At 34.7% G+C, this 24,192-nt stretch overlaps 2 protein-coding genes across 2 annotated transcripts; one reads left to right on the top strand and one right to left on the bottom strand.

Annotated features, from left to right (window-relative positions):
- Nucleotides 1–36: 36 nt before the first annotated feature.
- On the bottom strand, nt 37–4,716 carry LOC111004869 (uncharacterized). The gene is made up of 6 exons (XM_022276107.2): nt 4,186–4,716; nt 2,881–2,971; nt 2,546–2,703; nt 1,051–1,078; nt 827–935; nt 37–379 (listed from the first exon to the last, which is right to left on the bottom strand). The coding sequence occupies exons 1-6, from the start codon at nt 4,420–4,422 to the stop codon at nt 298–300; spliced, it is 705 nt and encodes a 234-aa protein (XP_022131799.1). The 5' UTR covers nt 4,423–4,716; the 3' UTR covers nt 37–297.
- Nucleotides 4,717–8,787: 4,071 nt separating this feature from the next.
- REN1 (Rho GTPase activation protein (RhoGAP) with PH domain-containing protein) lies at nt 8,788–24,186 on the top strand. The gene is made up of 24 exons (XM_022276059.2): nt 8,788–9,110; nt 9,265–9,363; nt 9,523–9,600; nt 10,376–10,412; nt 10,922–10,998; nt 11,639–11,709; nt 11,806–11,884; nt 12,390–12,525; nt 13,199–13,324; nt 13,416–13,493; nt 13,905–13,960; nt 14,069–14,138; nt 15,648–15,732; nt 16,755–16,998; nt 17,778–17,981; nt 18,805–19,104; nt 19,345–19,394; nt 20,319–20,379; nt 20,465–20,548; nt 21,159–21,272; nt 21,358–21,527; nt 21,684–21,729; nt 22,650–22,853; nt 23,285–24,186. Exons 2-24 carry the CDS (start codon nt 9,334–9,336, stop codon nt 23,588–23,590), a joined length of 2,706 nt encoding a protein of 901 aa, XP_022131751.1. The 5' UTR covers nt 8,788–9,110; nt 9,265–9,333; the 3' UTR covers nt 23,591–24,186.
- Nucleotides 24,187–24,192: the final 6 nt, after the last annotated feature.

The raw sequence follows: 24,192 nt of genomic DNA, 5'->3' as shown, positions 1-24,192 counted from the left end.
TTACAGTCTCAATTTGGAAAGCTGGAAAGCACAATGTCTAGCAATAAGCACTTTTCATATATACTGCAATGCTTGCTTCCATGTTGGAACAAACTCAGTACAAATAATATTTTTTGGCATAAATACAGAAGATTTTGTCCAATGAGAAGATTCTAGCAGAAGAAATATTTACAAGAGTGCATTTGCCAAGGAATTAATCAATCTGAGGCATGAAAGAATAAACCCAAAGAGCAACAAATTGTTTTTCCACTACTGCATTTGAGCAGAATATTTACAATGGGAAAAGCACAAGGTGTATTAGAGAAGCTTTGAGATTACTTGGCAGGAAGTCCAGAAGGCTTTAGATGCAGCGTTTAGAATAACAGGGTTCTGGTATATCCTGTAGCATATCAGTTGCAGGAACCATCAGCAAAATATTGTATGTTGTATTCTTTCAGTTCCAGAAGAAGAAATTCAAACATGTTAGGCTAATATTAATACGTATTTATATTGATATAAATACAAGAAATCAAACAAAGAAATAAAAATCTTTTAGCATGAGTACGACGTGAATGCATAAAACAAAAGTTTTGAGGAAAATGTTACGCGGTCCAACTGGTGCTAGTGTCAAATTGCCACATCACGGGCAATTCTTTATGCTCGTCCAGCTTATGCTAAAGGAACAGTATCATTGCAGAAAAACAATACCAGGGAAAGTTGAAGGAAACTCATCAAGCAACAGCATTTTGAATTGTCTTAGTGGCCCATACAATGAAGAATCATTTAGTGCTAAATGCAAGAACTTTTTCATATGATATAATTCAGTCACACTAGTTGATTAACGTACCCAACTGCAGTAGCTCCCCAAGATGCCACGTTATAAATGACCTTGCTCCCATCCCATGCCTTCCGGAGTTTTCCTTTTCTCTTCTTCACTGAGAACGTTTTGCAAAGGGCTGCATGACATTCCAGAGATAATCAAAATTTAGTGAAAAATTTGGTCATAACATTGATTGGGAGCAAATGAAATCTAAAACCATCACGTCAACAAGAAATAGTGGTGAGACTCACCATTCTGCAGCTGGTTGGGTGACAATTCCTGTTAGACAATGAGAACGCATAAAAGGTTGATCATAGGCTCATAGCTCATACATAACTAGCATGTTTTGGTTTTCTTCTAAGACAAGATAAATATGAAAGATAATTTCCAGTAGCCATATTCTCTTTGTTATAGACAAGGAACATGATGGGAGTATTATAATTTTTATAAAGAACCAGAATTAGTGGAAGCATCGGTATGACAAACACGATTTTCTTGGGATGTCATGTAAAAGCAATATCCTCATTATTCATTTCACCTGGCAGAGTCAAACCCACGAATGCCAACAATATTTCAAATCAAGAAAAGAAACGATTTTGTCAAAAAATGGAAGTTACATAAAAGGAGGAAAACCCCTCAATCCACAAGCGTTGCCACAAGCAACTTACATGATTACATCCACAGTTTAGACAAAGAACTTAAAGAATATCCAAACCAAAATTGGATCCACGATTTGCACCCCCCACCCAACCAAAAAAAAAAAAACAAAGGCCAAACTTCAAGTTTCCTGTTTCCAAAGAAATTTGGCGGTGGTGTGTGGAGTTATTACAAATTCCCAAACGCATCAGATATTAAAAATCTATCCAATCTGGAAGAAACCACTCTTTCTTTTGGATTAGACCGAGAAAAGGGGTCAATATATATTTAGCTCCAACATATGCATACTGAAACACAAAACTCATAGATGCTTAAAATACATGCTGAAACATAAAACTCATAGGTGCTTAAAATTCCACAAACCGCATGCCCAAATTTCACTAAACCATAAAGCTATCATCAATCTTTTCTTTCAATAGCTGTAGAAGTCCGGAACAACTTCCATACATCTCAGCTAATCACATGGGACTATTATCCAGCTCTGTAACATTTGAATTTGAAACTTTTGGAATATTAAAATCCTGAATAGGTGATCACAAAAACCCATGAACTCATAAACCATTACTTACTTTTTTTTTCAGTCACTATCCATGATGGTCGAACTCTGCCTATTCTGCACAGCTTGAGACCAATCCTTTATCCAAACTTAATACTTCTTCCCTTATCCATATTAAGAGCTAGACAATTCATTTATATAATGAACGAAGACACCTTATTTTCTTTTTCAGAGGCAAGAACAGATTCATTGATGAACTAAAAGGTGTACAAAAGGAGGCCAGGGAGATCAGGCATCTCCGGGTCTAAATCATCCAGCAAGGGGTATTAAAAAACATCCCCAGTGAAGATTAATAGAAAAAATAGGTGAAGCAACAAAACTCTCCATTTAAGGCACAGCATGAGGAAGGAGATAAAATAATTACAAGGTTTTCTGTGTTTTGGGGATATTGTAAACCAAGGCACTTTAAACCACTAACCATCCGAATTTCCCTACCTTCAACCATAACCTCTTATATATTTATCCATGCGCATGAATACATGTGTGTGCACGTGAGAGAGAGAGAGAGAGAGAGAGAGCTGTTGTGATCATACCTTGGTTTCCTTTAAGGACAACAAATATGCTGCCATGAAGCAAGCAATACCATCTACTATATCCTCTTGCTTTACAACGACATAACCATCTTGATCTAGAGCATCACCACTTTCCCATAGATCCACATCGCTTACCACATCCCAAGAACTACATTCCTCTATCATTACAAAGAAAATAAGTAATTAAAATAAAATGAAATGAAATAATAATAAAAATGATTCAGCGATCATATCATAAACCAAACAGTATTGTTATCTCAAAGGATAAGGTCCTTTAAAACCTAAACACCAAACTTCAAAATCATAAACTACAATCTGTTTATCTGAACACATACCAGATGTATTTTGCGGAACTGACGCTTGAGCATCCTCTAGCTTCTCTAGAAAGTCACGGCATTCAACTTTAGATTTAAGAAGATCACACAACTGCAGACAGGTGTCTTCAAGTCAATGTCATGGATCATAATATTTAAAGCACATATTGATTCCAATTTCCAACATAACATTTAAGCAGCATGAAGGCCATATAAAATAATTTCGTACACCTAGTTCCATAGAGAGAGAGAGATAAAAGTCTATACAGAGAAATCACAGAGTAACTAACTATTCTGCATGGAGGAGATTTGCAGACCTACTGCATTTAATGCTTCATTTGTCTATTACTTCTAAATTTTAGTGTACCCCCTTATTATTATTGACAATTGGAGGGCTTTACATAGAGTGCTGTATAGATGGCATTAAGGGGAGGGGAAGTGTAAATTTCCATCTATTTCAGTGACAGTTCTATTTTCATGAGTGAATAAATGGAGGATCCTAGTTTCCATGAAAAACACCAAACGAGGTCCTCATAATTCATATTTTCTTCAAATGAATGATATTACTTGAATTGGCATATGATCCCGATATCCAGGAAAACACCTAAAGAAGTCGCTGTATTTCGCATTTTCTCTAGATAAGTAATATTTAGTTGAGTTGCTGCCAACTACACTTCCAACCAAATGAAAACAAATGTCTCGTCAACCTGACCACTTCCATGAGTAGCCATCCCTGGTGCCATAACATAATGATTCATGAACGACTTCAATGGAACAAAACACATATAGATCCAGGAAAAAAATATGATTACAAAGGGATTGTAATTAAGAATTGCACCTTGGCAACTTCAAACCAAGTGTTATACATAACTCTGACTAAATACCCACTAATCAATCTTACACAAATACTCACCACTGTATAAAAGTAGAGCATCCTGAAGCCAAACCAGGAAAAACTACCACTTGTGCTGTCGAGTCATCCATATAAAGTGACTTCAAATCAACAACAGATGAGGAACTACCATAAGCTAATAGATCAAAGTCAGAAGTTGTTTCTCTTATCCGATATTCAGCTTAACACAGCAATGCAAAGCAAAGAAGAGAAACACGCATAGCATCTTCTCAATCATTGAGCTAAATTTTTCTAACCCAGATACAATACAATCAATCCAACTTTCAACCAAGAATTCTCGGTTAAAACCCTCACACGGCATCTTCCCAATCACTGTGCTAATTTTTCTAAACCAGATCAATACAATCAAGCAAAGTTACAACCAAAAACCGTCGATTGAAACTAAATTTTAGAATCATAAAAAACCTCCATACCTCGTCGGCTTCACCGAGCTGATCATCTTCATCCCCATCGCCACTCGCATCATTCCCCTCGTTTTCATCGACACCGTTGGAGTTATTAAGCAATTCGAGAGCTCTCTGGCACTGCTCTAGCACAGCCTGCAAGGTCTTCTTCTTCACACGAACTCGATCATCAGTCGGGCTCTCCAAATTCTTCCTCTTACTAATATCGCCGGTATCCGAGTTTGGATCGGATACCTCAACCTCCATGCTCCGGCGTGAACTGGATCCGTCCGATCTTCAAAGACAATTGTTTCTTCGCTTCAAAGCCATGGCGATGGCCGACAAAAGTTGTGGCTCCTTGTGGTATATAGATTGACAAATGATAATAATGATGGAGCGATGCCTCCTTCTCAGTCTCTCGCCGCAGTTTCGTGTTGTGTTGCGAATTATTGTTGCTTTTGTCCACTCGATATGCTCTTCCTTCGACGTCTCTCTCTGCTGCCGCCGACGCGGATTTTCGGCCTTCCTTTTTTCCCTTTTCCCTTTACCTTTTAATCAAGATGGATGAATAGTTAAAAAATCTATGTTTAAAAACAAATTTAAATTACCAAAGTTACTCCGTCCCGTCCCCCCCCCCCCCCCCCCCCGACTTTAAAATTTAGCTGACTATAAATCGTAAGTTCGGATCTTTGAGAAAATAAATAAATTAATATTTATATTATAAATATTCAAATTTTTAATTTGTATCTAATAAATTCTTTATCTAATTGATTTTTCTTCAATTCAGAACTTACAAAATTGACTATGACTTTTTTAAATTATTTAATAAATCAACACGAAATTAAAAGTTAACATAAAATTATCAACTTAAAAAATCTAGTTCTCGAAGTTACTGATTTATTAGACCAAATAATAATATTAATAGGAATTTATCGAAAAATTAGTTCTTGGATCACGACTCAAACATTTTCCACAATAATTTGAAAATAATCTTATTAAAAATAATGACCTAGTCGATCGGGGCCTACGAACGGTTGAAGGCAAATTCCACGGGTTGGCTGGTTGGAAGGGATTGCTTTATGCCGTCACAAATGGGTCACAGTGACCAAACCCGGGACAATAATCCCACTAGATTTAGTCTTATAAAATATTTATTTTTCTCTAAGTTTTAGATTACGAAATATGATAGATTTCAAATAAATTATTTTACCAAAACTATTCAGTTGAAATTTTTCGTTTGTTGCCTTTCGATTTGAAAATCTGATGTACGGTTTTTTTGTTTAATATCTTAACTGAAAAATTGTCAGGTGGTTTCAAATTTATTTTATAATTTAACTTGGCGATGATTTTTCTTTTCCATTTAATTATTAGTTAACAATCTTGATTTTCGAAAAAAAAAAAAGTTAACAATCTTATTTTATTTTCTCTTCAAACAAACTAGAGCAATCACATTGAGATCAATGAGGGTGGATCATATAAAATATCCAAACACAACAATAAAATTACTATAAAAACCCAACCACAACTATCTTAAAAAATAAACAACTGGTACAATCATTTTATTTTTTTTGAACTAACAAGAGATCCCACCATTGAAATTAGGAATAATAATAGAGTTATAGATTAAAGATTTGCAAACCTCCCATTTTAAGAAAATAAGTAATTCTTGATTTTTCTAAAGTTAACATAAACAACAATTCAATGTTAAAAATCCAACCTCTTCGAATTAAAAAATGAAAAAAGAAACTAAAATTACGTTGGACAATACTCATGTGAAAGAGCTTGAACAATGAAATGAAAGGCTTAACTTTAGAGTTCGATCTGGTTTTCATCATTTTCGCTTAAATAACAAAAAATGAAAGAGGGGAGTGTTTTAATTTCCTTTGTTTGTTGACCGTCGTGTCGATATTTTTCTTTTGTTTTGGCTTTTAATTAGCCTAAAAGTTGTAGAGTTGGTCCGATCTCTCTTTCCATTGTTTCACTGACAAAACCAACCTTTCAATTTGACTTAACAAAACGACTTCGACTTTAGAATAATAAATCGAACGGGTAAGGCTAAGATAAGGGCATGTTCATAATCCGTATTCAAATTGCTTGCTTGACTCATTAAGAGAGTTTGGACAGGAGAAGAGGCTTTGACGACGAAACGAAGGTACAAAGTGGATTTCTCATGGCCGTCATATTTGATTTTAAGATAATATATTTGATTTATCTATTTACACTCAGTGTGAAATTTCATCAAAACTTATTTTGTTAACTAAGTACAATGCTTTCTATTGATTGTGCAGCAAAGAGACTTGCATTCTTCATCATTTAATTTTATACCACTAGTAGATAGCTAAAAGTAAGTAATAAATAACAACAATAAAAAGTCTACCGGAGAGACAACAATAATTCATATAAGAAAGTACACATAATATTTATTAATACATTATCAACCACATATATTCTTATATTAAAAACAAATGAAATCAAGAGCTTAAACACTTCAACTGGTGTATTTTGTATCAGTCAACTCTTATTTTGATACAACAATACTTCAACTTGTGTATTTTGTATCAGCCAACTCTTATTTTGATACAACAATAAAGATTTAGACATCCAAACTCAAATTAATTAGTTATATGTATTTGTCATCAAGCTATATTCATATTGGTGTGCTATTCGTCTTTTAAAGTTCGGCCAGTTGAAAAAATCTAATGAATGAGTAAACCATAACTAACTTGAACAAAAATGGTACATGTTATCATCAAAAGGTAGGTAATGGTTGAATATGTATATATAATAATAATGAAATAAAACAAAACAATAAATGGCACATCGGATTCTTATTATTTTTTTTTGTCAGTCCCATCTTTATTGCCATTGCATCCAAAAGTTCGAACTGTAATCTGAAAATTGCTTCCAACGTGTTTGTTTGCATAACTGTACTTTATCGCCTCTTAGAACCCACCAAGGTGGGGGTTGGGCTTCCAGTTGTAATACTGGGCTGGGCCCAATTTGGGCCATCAGCTTTGGTGGGGTACTAAATGGCCCACAATTCAAACCCACTAATTATTTCGACACTCCATTTCCTGCCCCCCGTGTGTTTTGGTGTCCGTTACTTCATACACATCAATAATTGTTCCATTTTTTATTTTTATATATTTTTTCTTCCATCATTGTATATTTCTTTTTAGTAAAACAATTGACAATCGGAACTTACAATTTTTTGGTTTGAAATAATACGTCAATATTTAGCTATGGAGTCTCAAATTATCAATGGAGAGTCGGTGATAGTACGATTTTTTGGTTGGTGATGGTATATTTTTTGTCTATGCTCGTTTAAACAGTATTTCATCATTGTACTTAAACATACAAAAACAAACATTTTTCTCTATCAATTTATTTCCATTTATTAACTAACCCCAAACAAAACTGAGATGGCTAAGACCTATTTTCGATCAACATATCATAAGTTTGTAATTGTGTTCCCATTTTATGTGTTGTTATACTAAAAATAAAAAATCAAATCTCTTATAACATCTGAACACGTACATTTGATAAGGCTTACCCACTCCACTAATGCTTTATTACGTGAGTCATGTTAAGTAGACTATAAAATTCATTAGGATAAACTAAGTTTTTTTTTATTAAGTTCAACGATATATGTGGTGAAAATTCGAACCTTTGACTGATTATATATATCTTAATATGTCTAACTTGTACCAAGATTTAGTCCAAGTAAGATTTAGTGGGTAAATTTTTGACCACACAAATTTATGTATACTCTTGTTGTAATCTTGAGGGGAAAAATAACTTTTTAACTCTAAACTTGGTTATTTATATCATTTTTTGTCGTACATTTTTTAGTTTGTTAAATTAAATAATAGGGTTAAATACATGTTGCAATTTTTACTATTTAGGAAGTTTTGTTAATTCAACCATTAATTCTAATAAAAAAACTTAAATAAAGCTCATTAATCTAATGAAAATCAAACTTTACACAAAATTAAGTTCGATGAAGGCATAAAATTGCCATTAAATAATTATGTCAAAACTTACAAAATTCGAAAAAAAAAATCTATTGTTTTTGTCTTAATCCCGACAATTTAATTTCAAATAAATGTTCTATAATTTATTTGCCACGCATAAAAATAATTTTTTTCCATCAAAATTTCAAATGAAAAGGGTTGAACACTATAATACTTTATAGAATTTAATGTGAATATTGTAATATTTAATATTTATCTAAATTTAAGGTAGAACCCAATAAAATTGAAAGTTTAGATAAAAATAATACATACATAACAAAATTTAGCGCTAAAATTGATATACTCTCTCATTTTTTTAACAAAATAAATGTAGAGAAAAACAGTATTTAAATATATTTTATTTAATGTTTTGTATATTTCTAAAATAAATAAATTTTATTCCTCTATTTTTCCAGATATGATGATGCTTTGAGAATTATTATCGCCCCTGCCACCAAGCGTGAAGGAGATCGAATCTGAACCGTCCACGTCAGACGCGGGCCACAAGAGGGTCCCACATTATCCCTTGCAATGCTCCCTCAAACGTAGGAAGGAAACGACCCCACCCACCGGACAAACCTCGAAAGGAAGGGCAGAGATTGAGATGTGAAGAGAGAGAAAAAAAAAGTCAGAAGGTGAAAATTACAGAAACGTCCTTCCTCTCTTTCCCTCCTACACGTTTGCAGTCCGTAGAGAAGGACCAGGAAATCGGGTGACGTGTACAACTGCCGCCCATTCGGCGCTTGCTTGACCTCCGGGCTTCCGTTGAAGAACATTTCTGGCTCAAGCAAGAGAGAGAGAGAGAGAAAGAAGAGAGAGAAACAGAAGAGAGAGACGCAAAAGTCTCTGTTTCACTTTACGCTCCTCCCCTCCACCTCGCTCTCCTTTCTTCTCCTTCCACGGAAGAGAAAATTCTTTCCCTCTCTCTTTTTCAAATTCGAGGTATTATTTTCAATTCCGCTTTGCGTTAGAATCATTGTAGTCACCTACATTGTCCTTTACGTTGGCGGAATGAAACGCATTCTTTCCAAAACTTTGATTCCGTTTTCTCTAGGGTGTTTTAGGATCTTTCCTGGTTTATCTGTGGATGTTTCAGCTATGTTTTCGTAACCATCGCTCTTCTGATTTGCTGATTGATATGGTGCTCTGATTTGCGGATACGAAGATGGCTAACCGAAACGCCGAGCCTTCTCAGGTTTTTTTTTTTTTTGTTTCTTTCACATTAGCTTGAAGCGTACCGTGTTTTTGATCGTTTTGATTTCTACTGGTTTGGTTTTTTGCCTTCCGTAAATGTCCGTGGTATTTGTCTTGAGATGAATATGTATACACTTGAACCTATCGTTTGGTGTTGTAGGGAGAATGCGGCGCTCCTCCGCCTCCGCCGCCGCCTCCTCCACACGATCCTTCATCTGGTGCTCGTGTTGGCAACACGGTAATTTTTTTTTAATGCTTGTTAATTTCTTTACTTCTTTTGTATTTTGAATTTGATCCTTCGCAGTTCAAGTATTCGTCGTATTTCCTCAATGGCTTGACGTCGAGATTTCATTTATATGCTCCTGCTTTTCGCAAAGTCTGCGTGTTGGCATTTCGTTAAAATGATTGTTCAATAAGTATTTTGGACGAGCGGATTAACTCCTTTGCTAAAGTTACAAGTATAACAAATTAATTTGATTGGCGTCGCATGAAATTACAGTGCGAGATGGAAGTTATGGTTCTGGGATTCCTTGCAAAGAAACTTTGGGAATTAGAGTTTGACAAAATGAAGAGTAATTAGCTAATAAAACAAACTGGCAGTTAGTCTGCCGCTGTGAATGTTGGATGTAATAATAAAATTAGAAAATAATATATTCCATTAGCTGTAATGATTGAGGAGCTGATATTACTGAGTTCTGTAGAGACCGAGGCAAAATGAGTTTTTGGCATTAGCGTTTAGTGACTTTGATATTTATTGGACGTCACCGTTTGTTGCATCTGCTCTGAAAATGAAAGGAACGTTTTATGTTTACCAACCTATATAGTTCCATCATTGATTGAATCAGAACAGTGCCAAGACTTCAGCCGGTAACAACAAATGTTTCAGAAGAGTCGCAACTTTATAAGCAATATAACTATCTATTTATCACGTGTAGCAGGTTGTGTTTTTCTCATGTATGTTTTGTGGAGGAAAGTTGTAAGCTACATAACTGAAGTGTTTAACTGTATTGCAGGTTTTCAAGAGTGGACCACTTTTCTTATCATCTAAAGGTGTGTTTTATTAGGGAAATATGTAATTATATTATATTAAGTGTGAGATAGCAAGATTTTGGGATACACCTTACACCTTTCATGTTAGGCGTTTAGAGCATCGATTCTTCATAGTAGTGACAAGTGTTGATTTATACTCCTTGAAGTTGAAAAAATTATGTTTCTTACTGGACCAAAATAAAAAAAAAAAAGAGAGAAATTGGAAAAGTTAACAGTGCCCTGAAATTTGTTCCTACTATTCACATATACATTGTTCTGGTTTTTATGTAATCAACTTATGTGTGTTTTTACCTAGTCCTTTCTTCCCAATACATCTAATTTGTTTGATTGTAGTTATCGGTTCAGTTATTGCAATCACCTTAAATGTCTTTTTGTGCAGATTATATTTCAGTTTGATGTTTCTTTTCCATGTCTACTCAACTTATAAACTTTAATACACTTGGTTGCAATAATAAGATTTGAGAATTGAGCCTTAATAATTGTCCTTTTCTTTTTCCCAAAAAAAAAAGGGATTGGATGGACGTCCTGGAAAAAGCGATGGTTCATTCTAACACGTACTTCACTGGTTTTCTTTCGAAGTGATCCAGTAAGTGGTTTTACTTTTTATATTTGGTCATGATTGTTGCAATTACCTTCTAAATAGTTCTTTAGATATTTATATCATTGGATTATTTATTTATTTAGGATTTGAAGGCTAGAAGAGTTAATTTCACTGTATATTTATTTTTTGATCTTTTGCCCGAGTCTGGTTTTGAATTTCATTTAATTTGGGTGATTTAGAGCTAGCTTCATGACCATGTTTTAAGTGGGAGGATGAGCCACTGGGAGTTAGTAATCTCTCTGTCGCATAAAAAGAAGCTGAAGTGATTTTTTTCTTTTTGGATAAGAACCTTTTATAGACAAAAAAGAGAAAGAAAACAACATAGGGGCAAGGAGCTGAGAGGACCCTCTCCCAAACAGAAAGCTACTTGAGAAGAACTCTCCAATCTTGAATTTGAATAATCAAGGAGAGGCTATAATTACAAAAGAATTTCCTGTGTCTAAAGCACCACCAAGAAGATGAGAGCTGAAGTGATTTTAATATCACTTTTAATTTGTTTGTGTTGTGCACAAGATAGATACATGTGTATTGCATGCTATCTGTTATGGTTGATTCTTTATCTTTTTTATTTCCTTCTGAAGCTTTGAGTTTTGAACATTTAGTCTATTGTTTCTCTACCTTTCAGAATGCTGTTCCTCAAAAAGGAGGTGAGGTGAACTTGACTCTTGGTGGCATTGATCTCAACAATTCAGGCAGGTTAGCTTGTTTTCTGAATTTAGATGTGCTTGAGTTATTTCTACAAGGAAACTAGGGCAGCACACTAATTTAGTGGTATTACCATACATTTTCAAGTGTTGTTGTGAAAAGTGAAAAAAAACTCTTGACTGTGCTCTTTCCTGATGGTCGAGAAGGACGGGCATTCACACTCAAGGTGCTATCTTTCTCTCTCTCTGTACCACCTTTTTCCTTCTATCATTTCTTTAGCTGAAGTGAGACTTTTCTCTTTGCCTCTATAAGCTTTTAGGTTCTTCATTTGTGTCTTCTGTTCTATCATTTTGTTCACTTTCCTACGATTGACATACAAGTTTGTCAATGCTCACTGTAAAAGTTTTCTAGCATCCTTCATTTAATTTATCTAAAACATTAGCTTGTTAAAATTCTCAAGTCCATTAAGGAGATTAGTGTCATGAAAAAATGCAGATGTTGGAGTCTTGAATTGATTTCTTAGATTTGTTTTTTTAATTTTTGACAAGCGTTCTTAAATATAGGGCATAGTTTGGATTGCAATATAACTTCATTTTAACTTGGATTGGACGCTCTTCAGAGAAAGAAGTTGAAAGTATTTAAAATGGATCAAAAGTAAATGAAGGGTGTTTTTGTTCATCTTGTATGTACCTCACAGCCTGCTGCAACGTATGTTATCTAATGCTCTGCAGGCTGAAACATTGGAGGATCTCTATGAGTGGAAGGCTGCACTGGAAAATGCTTTGGCACAGGCACCTAGTACTGGCCATGCTAATGGTATCTTGAAGAATGATAAGATTGAGCCAAATAATGGGTCTTCAGAGCCGTGTATGCTTTTTCATCCAGTTGTCTTTGGAGACCACTTATTTTATTTTATTTCTAGTTCGTAGTTCCAGTGTTTGTTCAGTTCTTTTAATGTTTGTCCTGTTAGCATAACTGCGCAAGAGAAGGTTGTACCATTAACGGATTAAGCTACAATTCAGACTTATAGTCTACATTGGATTTAGGCTGTATATCCTTCACGTGGTTACATTTTCCAGAAGCTTTTCCTTTTGATTTAGTGAATATTGTGTGTATTCTGCTCATGTATAACTGCGAACTTTCACAGTCCTGTTTGGGTGATGCATGGGAATGTACCAAAATTCAAGTAACGCGATGATGGAAAAACTATTATATCTAATTAAATAATTATATATGTTAGAAATTTTGCAAAGAAAACTTTTTTCTGATGCTTTGTTCTCATGTATTTAAATGTATTAGTTTTTGGGTTTGTTCATGTTTGATATTTATGTGATGCGTTCATGATCTTTTTATCTCTCTCACTTAGTTCTTTACTCGGAGTTTCACCTATACATTGAATAAATAGATTGGTTTGTTTTGTTTAATTGTCATTTGATCCATGGGTCCGTGTTTGTAATATATTTCAACTTCAGTAACTTCCATGCTTTTCTTCATTCTTCTCTTCATTGATTCATTGATGATTTCTATATATCTTTTCCAGCGAAGGATAGCCAACCACAGCTTGTAAGACCAAGGGTCCTTGGCAGGCCAATTTTGCTTGCTTTGGAAGATGTTGATGGAACTCCCTCTTTTCTGGAGAAAGCCCTTAGGTTTATAGAGGACCATGGTAGATTAATCTAGCATATGAAATTATTTTTCTGCCAAAAATCTTATATTATAGGTTAATTTTTGAACTAATGGATCTGAATTAATAATAGGAGTCAAAGTAGAAGGCATTTTGCGACAAGCTGCAGACGTTGATGATGTTGAACGTCGTTTGCGGGAGTATGAGCAGGGTAGTTATTTGATTATTGTAATGATCGTCCAGATTTAAGTTTGCTGTTGTCATTATGTTTCAGTCCATACGACTGACAAAATTCACAACTTTATTTTCTCACCTACTGATGGGATGAATAGTACACTTCCAAATACTTCCCCAAACTACCCACAAAAGATTAGGTGGTTGTTAACTGTGATATTTGGAGTCTTTTCTTTATATTGCTACATGATTGTAGTTATACTTATTTACTGGCCTTGTTTACGGTTCTCTTCTCATATTCTTTTTAATTTGACTTTTGAAAAATTCATGTCAATGGGGTCAATATGTCGGTTCTTATGACTGGAATCTTAAACATTAAGAATTAAGATAGTTTGTGAAGAGCTCCTTATCAGAAATATTATTTGTTCATGCTTTATTTATTCTGCAGGAAAATGTGAGTTTTCTCCAGAAGAAGATGCACATGTCGTTGCTGACTGCGTGAAGGTAGAAAAGTTATTTAAAATTTGAATACTGATAGCAATCCTTTCACAAATAGTTGTTGCCTGCTGTAGAAATCTTCTTCCATCTAATGTCTTTTACGTGCTATTCCAGTATGTCATCCGGGAGTTACCATCATCTCCAGTTCCAGCATCTTGCTGTAACGCATTACTAGAAGCATGCAGTAAGTACACCATTGGAGCACCTAATTTTAATAAATAATTTAAGTTTCCATGTGTCAGGTGGACAACTTTTTATACATTCTTTCACAAGACAAATCATGACATATAAATGAGAAATGACGAAAGCATAAAAATACAGATGCAAATAAAAAAATATACTAGTGACATGCTATTTTTTAAAAACAAAACTAGAATGTGCACGTGTGGAGTAAAATATATTTGCTTGAAAACATATTTGTTTATCGATTACATTCTAATAATTTTATTAATTTTGATTCATGAGAATTTTTACCCTGTAAAATCTGGGATCAAACTCATTGTTTTGTTTTCATATTCATTTCATAACCTATTATTATTATTATTATTTTAACGTAAAAAATGTGAAGCTATAATTTTTCACTCTTAAATGTCTACTAAAGAATGTCCTATTGCCTCTCTCTCTTTTTTTACTTCGAATGCCCATTTGTCTCTATAAATTTCAGAAGAAGACAGACTCTTTTTTGAGTTCGGGTCTTTCTTTGAGTATGATCTGGCTTTTGGTCATTCATTATTTTTTGTGGAAGTTAGGATTATTGTTAAAAAGAAAATTTGATTGACGACTTCAGCAGCACTTTAGTTTTATTAGGGTCAATGTTCTCGAGATGAAAGAAAATGAAATTTACAGACTGATAGAACCACCCAGCCTCTGAATGTCATTGATCAGATGAGGGAAAAAATACAACTAGAATAGTTTAAAATAAAAAAAAAAAAGAATACTTTACAATAACAAATGAAGTTTAGTATCTAAATAAGTTCTGCTACCATCCTTGGAAAGTAACAAATTAACTGAAGCTTGAAATAAAAGCAAATTGATTACGTTAAAGTTCCGAAGTAGATATCTTGCTGGAAAAATCTCAATTGTCTCAAAGTTTTCCTTCAGTATTCTATAAGTATAACATGCCTAGTGTGGATCAGATCATTGGTGCGCACATGCACACAAGCACTCACACACTGTGGGTAGCACAATTTGAATTGACATCAAAACCGGATCGTGCAGAGACACATCTAGGAGAGTAAGAATGCTTTCAATAGAACAGAAGCAACAACATGATAAACACGAAGGAAGATTACAACCTATCTGTTGTTGGCCAATTCAAGAGGGCCGACATTTCTCCAAAAGTACATAAGAACTCACAAAATAGAACACACCGAACTAATTTTTCTTGCCCCTATAGTATGTATATCCCACACAATTATCTTCTTAAAACAGTTACTAAAGCTAACTAGGAGTAAGATCCTTATACATTCTACCCTTTCTAACACGAACTTTAGTTACCAGAGGTCTAACAGCATCCTTTTTGTTTTTTTTTGGAAGATCTCTCTCTCATTTTATTCATTATTCTTATAATCTTTTCAACGAGTTTTATGTTGTCTTTTCTAGCCACCTATTTTTTTTCCTTATTTATTTTTTATAAATAGCTGTAGTTTAAAATATGTTCTCTCTTATTTTTGTGCTGTATACTCCATACTAGAAACTGATCGAGGTATCAGAGTAAATGCTATGCGATCTGCAATATATGAAACCTTTCCAGAACCAAATCGCCGTTTACTGCAGAGGTATCTATAGCCTTGCTTTTTCTGTTTTGTGATTCTTTTTTATTTTAAATTTAAAAGTTGATAGAGAGAATCAATGTTGGTGATTATAATCTATTTTTGATCATAAGCAATGTAACCATATATTTATAATTTATGTTTGAATCCACCTTATGCTGTCCCCAAGATCAAGTGCCGATGTGCGATTTTATAGATGTGTCAGCTATAAGATCTTTGAGTCTAAAAGAGCTATTTGTAGTTTATTCGAAGTTTTGACCATTTTACATCATGTAGAATTTGTCTATTGTCTGTCATGTGTGTTTATATTGTGAGTTCTTATAAAAAAAATCTTGTGAGTTCTCCGTTATGGAGAATTTGGTAGATAAGATTTATTGTAAATTGTAATGCTATTTTGATAGATATTTGTGCTAGTTTGTAGACAAACACGGATTGACTTGGATGTCAGATGTGTGATGGTTAGGCATATATAAGTCATGCAATGTTTGGGAGTAAAATAAAATTTGTTCTAAATAGACTTTATCAAGTAGTCCTGTAGGTTGGACCATTTTAGAGACTGTAAGAAAATGTTACATTGAAGTTGAATGCGTCTTTAACAGATATAGATTGATGGGAGGAGTATGTTATGACGAGGGACATACCAATGTCAAAAGTCTGCAATGGTCAGGAGGACCAAGACCATTTATTCTCAAATTATGAGTTTTCCAAGAGTTTATGGAGGGATCTTTTGCAATCTTTAATTACCAATGCTATAGGCCTTGAAGTGTTAAAGATTTCATTGTGCAGACGTTCATGGGGCATTTCTTCATGATTTTCTTGTGTCACGCTCCTATTAATCTCTGGCGATCAAACAAAATACTTTTAATGGTACTCCTGTTGCATGTTCAAATGGTCATATCTCATAGGGAAATTTAGTCATTTTCTACTTCAGAAAGTAATTCTTTTGTTCCAGTCACCCTTTTGGTACCGATTTAGCTTTTAGATGCATCTTTTTGTTCACAATTTTTTCTCTCTTACTCCTGCCTCAGAATTCTCATGATGATGCAAACTGTAGCTTCTCATAAAGCTGTGAATCGAATGAGCTCTTCAGCTGTGGCAGCTTGCATGGCTCCCTTACTCCTTCGTCCTCTTTTAGCTGGTGATTGTGAGATTGAAACTGATTTTGATGTGGGGGGTGATGGTTCTATTCAACTTCTGCGTGCAGCTGCAGCAGCAAACCATGCTCAAGCCATAGTTATTACTTTACTGGAGGAGTATGGCAAAATTTTTGGGGTAACTATTGTATTTGTTCTTATATTTCAAAATTTCTAGTATGATGTAGATATGCACGAGAAGGCTAGAAGGATTATTATTACTACTATATATATATATATTTTTTTTTTGGTAAGAAACCAAAGATTATATAAATTGATTACAGTCTAAGGACAAAGGATGAGAAATCCCCCTTCCCAAAAGACCTATATAAGTACAGCTTTCTAATCTCTGCTGACATAGATAAACTGTGATTACAAAAGAATTTTTGGTTGTTTAGACACCACCTAGAAGCAGTAATTTGTAATTTATACACTACTACATATTATTATTATTATTTAGTTTTTTGCTTTTTGATCACATTATTATTATTACTTTTTTGTATATTCTACTTTGACTTGATCTTTAACTGTTATGAATCTATGATGAGGTAGCATGCCATGAGAGGGATGTCATGTTGCATTTTGGATAAAAGTTTGGTTTCAACTTGGTGGATGTAATGCATTCTTCTCTTTTGAGTGCGTCTATGTGCACATATGTGCATCTCTCGGCCTAGCTAGTTTTATTTCTGAATACTCATGATTTTTGTGGTTGCTCCAAAAAGAAAATAAAAATATCGGATGTAGCATATTGTTTTGAAATATATATTTTTTTTCCTATAAAAAGATGTAAGACTGCGAAAAAATCTTTAAATGATCTAAAGGAATCTAATTTCATGTATTTAGTTGTCATAGTTAAAAATAGTTGAAAAGTTAGTCACCTTGTAATTTGAGATCCATAAGTTACTAGTGTGATTGCAGGAAGGTTCTATGTCCCCTATATTGTACTCTGACGAAGAGAGTGGAAGTGAGAGTGAGGAAGCAACTGATGATGATTTGTCTTATGATGATGAAGAACAAGATGATGCCACTGGTTCTGATGCAGAAACAGACGAGGAGATTGAATCAAATGGAACCTGTAGTGGAAGTGTTAAATCTGAAAAGCATGATTTATATGACAATAAGGCATGTCTCTATACTTTCTCAACTGAGATACATAGATATCTGATAAAATGGTATTATCACCATCATCCTGTAAAAGTCTGCAAAATGGTAATATCACCGTAATCCTCTTGTACTATTAACCTAGAGTTGATATCTAGCCATATATAATTTTTTGATAAGAGATATCTGACCATATATTACACTACAAGCTTTTATTTTATTTTAACTTATTTTCCATTTTCATCCTTCTGGGGGGACGAAGTAGGTTCCATTCTGGATAATCAGATTAGAAATTCTATCAACATCTTAGTTAAAATTAGGAGGGAAAAAAATTATTAGACACATAAGAAGCAGGAAAGTCAAGAGCCCCACATTACGTACTAATTTTTCAAGATGCCTCTCTCCTTTACCCATTTTCTTTTGACAGAGGCTTTCTCCCTTACTACTACATACTCTTATTCAGTATTTTTCTCCAACATAGCCTTCTAACCAATCTCCTTCCTTCATGGCTTCTGGTTCCCTTTACTGTCAGACTCAAGAGTATCCATGCATGTAAGGGCAGAAATGCCCTTACAAACCTCACTTGATACACTGTCTCCCCCCTAATGTAAGTCAGTTTGATTTGTCAGCTCATTCGGCTCATCATCATCAGATAACTTCATTCAGATGCAAAATAGTCCAATTCCAAGTTTACATTTGTCGTGTTTTGAAATATGATCTCTTGCTTTTAGAATGGTTCAGAATGAGTTGACCGATTCTTTTCCCAACTGGCTGGGTCCAATGACAAAATTTAATCAAGCATCAATCGGAAAAGATGACAATATTTACTCTTATTATACTGCAGGGCATTGAAGTATCAAGTATTATTTCGAAGAATTCTGATGAGTGTGATCTAAATAGAACAAAACCAAGCTTTTCATCAAGTTCCTCAAAAACTTCTTTGCCTAGACATGGAGAAGTTCGAAGCAAGCAGCGCAACCAGGACCAAGTTGATCCAGGTAGAGGTGGTTCACCAATCCAGGATGACAAGTCTTGTGAAGTTGAATTTCCATCTGAAGAGGCAAATAGCTTTGAAGGTTCTCCAACTACATCTAATAGAAGTTCCCACATGTCAAGGCGTCTCACTGTTTGGGGACGCACGCCTGTGAGTAAAACTTTCATTGACAGCGACACTCCTTTTTTCTCCCCCATTTCCTGCAAGCCTTCTGCATCCCATTTTGCTCAACCCTCACCTTCTTCCTAGGGTGCAACATAGACTATAGTTTTTGTTGTTGCTATAGATACATTTGGATTTTCTTCTTCATATGTTTCTTTAAATCTAGCATTTTCCTTTTCATGTTTCTGCTGCTAGTTTAACTAGCTTTACTTTTTGACACAAGCGCAGGCAAAGAAGAACCTCTCCATGGAATCCATTGATTATGCACCCGATGAAGAGTAAGTGATGATCCATATTTTGCATTGCCATTAGCAAGAGTCCTTGTGTAGTATGAATTATCAAACACTGGTATAATATATATATTATGCTTCTCTGGTTTCTTTTTGTTTCTTTTGTTTGTATCATTTCCTATATTTATAGGGAATGATTGTTCTACAATCAAATTTTCCATAGAAATTGAGGAATGTGGATTGGAATTTACATTTCCTTGTAATTTTTCTTTAACAAAAAATCACCTTGGTTTATTTTTTCTTCACCAGTCATCCATCTAAGGACTGGGTATGACATTTCCTGATTATTTCAATTCAGGGTTTAAAAATCTTTTTGTTCATTACTGCATAATAATTCTTAATGACTTCGTTACTCTGAAATTTTCAAGACTAGTCCAAATATATGAATTGAAAATGCTGTGGGGTGGGTGATATTGTTTGGAATTTGGATTGAGTTTTATGATCATGAGACTTTTCCTTACATGTTCTAGATTGTCGACAGCATTGTTTTCTTGTGCGTTTTCTTTGTTAGATTATTTCAAAAAAGAATTTCTTAATTTCTTTCTTTATCATAGTAACTTTTTCCTAGGTAAATATTTTCTATATTCATTTAGAAGTTGTACTTATAACTGTAACTGCGATAGTTCAATTGGAAAAGACAAGTTGATATACTCATCTAGAGTTCTCAATTACACCGATTACATTCTTTTTCCTGCAAAATCACCGATCACATTGTTATACATTATACCAATCTCTTCAAATACTTACAACATTAACCTTGAACGTCTTGGGAAATGGTCATTTTTGCACATGTTAATTTTTTTTTTCTTTCTAATATATATTTGTTTAATAGAAGGTTCTCCACGACACCTAAATTTTTCATTATCCTTTGTCTCGTAGATATTCTTTGACATCTTTTTGTACTTGTTTCAGGGTTGAAATCCAGAAACTTGAGGCTACTAAATGTGAACTGCAAAATAAAATCTCGGAGGAGGTAAAGGATCCTCAGTGCCCTTTTTTCCTGGTGTTTCATTTCTGGTTCTTCAATCTTTACAAGACTTTAATATTTCCTGTTACAGGTTAAAGAAAATGCGATTCTGCAATCCAGTCTGGAAAACCGAAAGAAGGCCTTGCAGGAGCGTCGTCTAGCTCTTGAGCAAGAAGTAAACTCTTCATTGACCATTAATCCCACTGCTTTCTAGTTTGATTTTCTTTATCCTCCATTATGTGATTGCTGTGTCTAAGTCTATGCAACTGGAAATTTCAACCCTTTTGACTCTTTCCAAACTCTGCACTCTTCTTTTCATTTTTTGGTTAGCAGCAAGAATGCACTTTATTTAATTATGTAAATTTTTCTTGTGTTTTTGCAAACTACCTTAAGTTGACCCAATAGTCCAAGAAACAAGTTATAGTTTGGATACCTTTTAGGGTATTAGTTCGAGTTTTGTAATTTTATTTACATTTGTTTCTGCCAACTACCATATGTTGACCCAATTTTTAAAGAAACATGTTAGCCTGGGATACCTTTTAGGCTTCGGTCCAAGTTATCAGATTCATAATATATCTAAGATAATTAGTATGTTCTTTTTAGTTCAAATGTTATAAGATGAAATAGTAGTTGTGTGGATTATTCAAGGTGGACCATAGTTGGCCTGGACGCCCACTATTATATTACAAAATTTAGCATGTTTATGCACATTCTAGTGATTATTAAAGTTGCAAAGTTAACTAATGAGATAAAGACTAAATCGTGATCAGTAATTGTGTGTTCAGGTGGAAAGACTAAAAGAACAGTTGCAAAGGGAGAGAGATCTGAGGCTGGTTCTTGAAACAGGACTTAAAATTTCTCAAGGCCCGTTACCCAATTTAGCAAATATTAGTGAAAAGGTCAGTTTGTCTAATGCTTTTAATTCTATTTAGTAGGATTACGTGACAGATTTCCAGTGCTATAATGTGTTAGCTATTCGTTTAGACAAAGGCAGATCTTGAAGAACTAGATCAAGCAGAGAAAGACATTGCCAACCTAAACAACATGGTGGATGATTTTGAAGGACAGCTTGGTAGGCTACGTGAACAGAAAAATAATTTGTCATCTGATTCACGTAACGTCTCCCAACAAGGACAGAATCATCAAGCAAAATTGTAGGTTTCTCTTTTCCGAAAGTTCATTCCTTCTATAAACGTATGATATCATATTAGTATTTTTTGCATGGGTCAATGTTCATATCTTTTTCAACCTTTTCTTATGTGGATAGTAATCTAATTATTAATGTGAGATTAACGATTCAATGGGTACAGGAAGGATAAGAAGAAGGATGCTGGAGCTTTAGCCCCTTCGCATAAGGTAAATCACTTTCGACCAAAACTGACCTTTGCACATAGATTGTTCTTGTCAATTGTAGAGTTATTTGCTGCTCATGTGTCAGTCCATTCTGTGAACTTGGAGGTTGATTTAATAGGTTGTGAGCGCCAATTTTTTCTCACGCTTGATAATGACCTGATAAGAGATATCCAGTTCCTTCATTCCTTATTATAACTCTTTACGGATATAGATACCAACATCACTGCTACAACACTGTTATTCTCAAAGCACGTCTCCTCCTCAGCTGAATTTAATTGTATAATAGCTACATTTCGATAGGCCTCAGTTGGCCTATCTGCAAAATACTCAATTAATCACCCAAAACAGAACACAAGAACAACAAGAAACCTCAACTCTTTGAGAGGCCAAGCACTCTCCTCCTTGAAGATAAATTCTCTAAGGCCAATACAAAGACTGAATTCCCGGAATTCCCGGCTGTTGCAAACAATTTCCTCTCCCTCACCAAATACCCTCCCTTACGACATATTGCTGTGACCACCTAACAGAAAAAATGGGGGGCCCACTCTAGTGCACGCACTCTCAAAAAGTTAACGAACTCTCTTGCTCGTCATTCTTCCTTTTTCTTTTCTTTCTTCAGCTATAAACAAACTTTACGGCAGGTGGCTCCCCCATGTTCCCATCATATTTCCATATTTTTAATCACACCTTGTTTCTTCACTAGAATGCTATCTATGATCATGTTGAAGTCATAAATCGTGGGCATGAACTATTATTACTATTTTGATCATGTTGAAGTCATGAATCGTAGCCACATATTTAAGTTATTTTTTAAGGCCTTGAGGAGCATCGCAAGATTGTCTTCCCAATTCTCGATACGTGTCATGTTGTCTAGCTTGTCAACATATTGATGATATTCATTAAGCCCACTGATGTGCTTTTAGCAGGATATTCAATCGGGTCAGGCAGAAAGTGAAAATGAAAAGAAGACGGAACCATCATCTTCCATTGTTAAACATTCCCCTCCATACCATAATCTTGATCCTCGTAATGCCAATGTTAGATCACCGACCAATTTATCTGCTTCTGAGACAGTACCAAGGCTAGCGACTATAGTCAATGCTAAGAGAATTGCTGCGAGGGTTGAGGTAGGTTGTTGTTTTGATTCAACTGTTGCCCCAGTTTTGTTGCTTGTTTTATCTCACTATTATTACTAAATTATTTGATATTTACGTAAGTCGATCAAGCTTTGTAAAAAGATAACAATGTCATTGTGTGAGATTCATGTTTGTGTATTTTTGCTGGATGGATGCCTAGAAAATTATATTTGTCATAACTATGTATCTTGAAATCCTTGTCAAGATCATTATTTATATTGTTGCATTGTTGCAATGGCTAGATAGCACTTGACTTTTTTTGTACACTAATATGATCGTGGTAGTTTTTTTAGTACAACATGTGAGGGTGGGGATTCGAACTCGGTCGGAGATAAATTACTTTAATTAGTAGAGTTATGCTCAGATTACCTATAATCTGATGCTGTTATTCTCTAACGTTTCACTTATTATGAATACAACAGGGTTCAAATCATACTAATTCAGCATTGACAAAGCTTACGACTAGACTCAACTTTTTGAAGGAGCGTCGCAGCCAGATAGCAAATGAACTCCAGAATATGGACCGAGGCCGAGCCTCAGGCCAACCGTTTGAGAATTCCGAAAAGGGCAGGGGACTTGAATCTCAGCGCTTGAGCCCAAATTTGAATGATATTCAAGGGTCTGACATGCAATCTATGCGAAGTCCAGAAACTAGCAAGATGGCCAACAATCTCCAATCCATTCAGGACTCCGATAAGAGAGCGGGAACTGATGGCAGCCATGCCTGAAAATCGGATGCTGATAAAGGAACAAGATCAGGAGGCCAAAGCCAGAGCAGTTTGGATAGAGGAAGATCAGAAAGGCAATCTGCCCCTTGATACAGATTAAGGTCCTGGAAATGATAGCAGCAGCAGACCTTTGGCAACGCCAAGGTTGAATACCAGATGATACTGAGTGAGTTTTGAAGACCTCTTCTGATTTATCAGTTTATTCTGGCCTTGTGAAGTGGTTGAAATTTGAATTTGACTCTGAGGTCTCAAACTGTGAAGTGAAGAACCTTCACACTGGAAAAAAAAAATAAAAACAAAAAAAGAAGCCAAGATGTACAGATGGAACCAGTTTCTTGGTCAAAGCTGATGATTTTCTTTTTTTTATTTCCCTTGTTGGTTTCTATTTCTTCTTCTGGGTCAGTGAATAGTTCAAATATTGTATAGGAAGGATCATCTCTATATGCCCATAGCATAAAATTGAGATGACCATTTTAAATTATTTCCAAGTTTATTGTTTGAATTAGGTGATATTCCATTGTATGAACGAGAACAGAAGAAATAACCCACTTGAATTATATTCAAGTGATCATATATTAGTGCTCTTTTTTGAATTATTTTCT

Source organism: Momordica charantia (assembly GCF_013281855.1).
Source record: "Momordica charantia cultivar OHB3-1 chromosome 8 unlocalized genomic scaffold, Mcharantia_2.0 BLBB01000008.1, whole genome shotgun sequence".
Taxonomy (NCBI): domain Eukaryota; kingdom Viridiplantae; phylum Streptophyta; class Magnoliopsida; order Cucurbitales; family Cucurbitaceae; genus Momordica; species Momordica charantia.
Note: the sequence above shows the minus strand (reverse complement) of the source record. Positions and strands in the feature narration are given on the sequence as shown.

Bases quoted from the DNA above. Each gene is read 5' to 3' on its own strand.
- LOC111004869 (XM_022276107.2), bottom strand. From the start codon at position 4,422: ATGGAGGTTGAGGTATCCGATCCAAACTCGGATACCGGCGATATTAGT. The intron at 936-1,050 runs GTGAGTCTCACC...AATGTCATGCAG, and splicing joins ACCCAACCAGCTGCAGAATG to CCCTTTGCAAAACGTTCTCA. The intron at 380-826 runs GTACGTTAATCA...GATATGCTACAG, and splicing joins TGGGGAGCTACTGCAGTTGG to GATATACCAGAACCCTGTTA.
- REN1 (XM_022276059.2), top strand. From the start codon at position 9,334: ATGGCTAACCGAAACGCCGAGCCTTCTCAG. The intron at 11,710-11,805 runs GTTAGCTTGTTT...TACATTTTCAAG, and splicing joins GATCTCAACAATTCAGGCAG to TGTTGTTGTGAAAAGTGAAA. The intron at 20,380-20,464 runs GTAAAGGATCCT...TTCCTGTTACAG, and splicing joins AAAATAAAATCTCGGAGGAG to GTTAAAGAAAATGCGATTCT.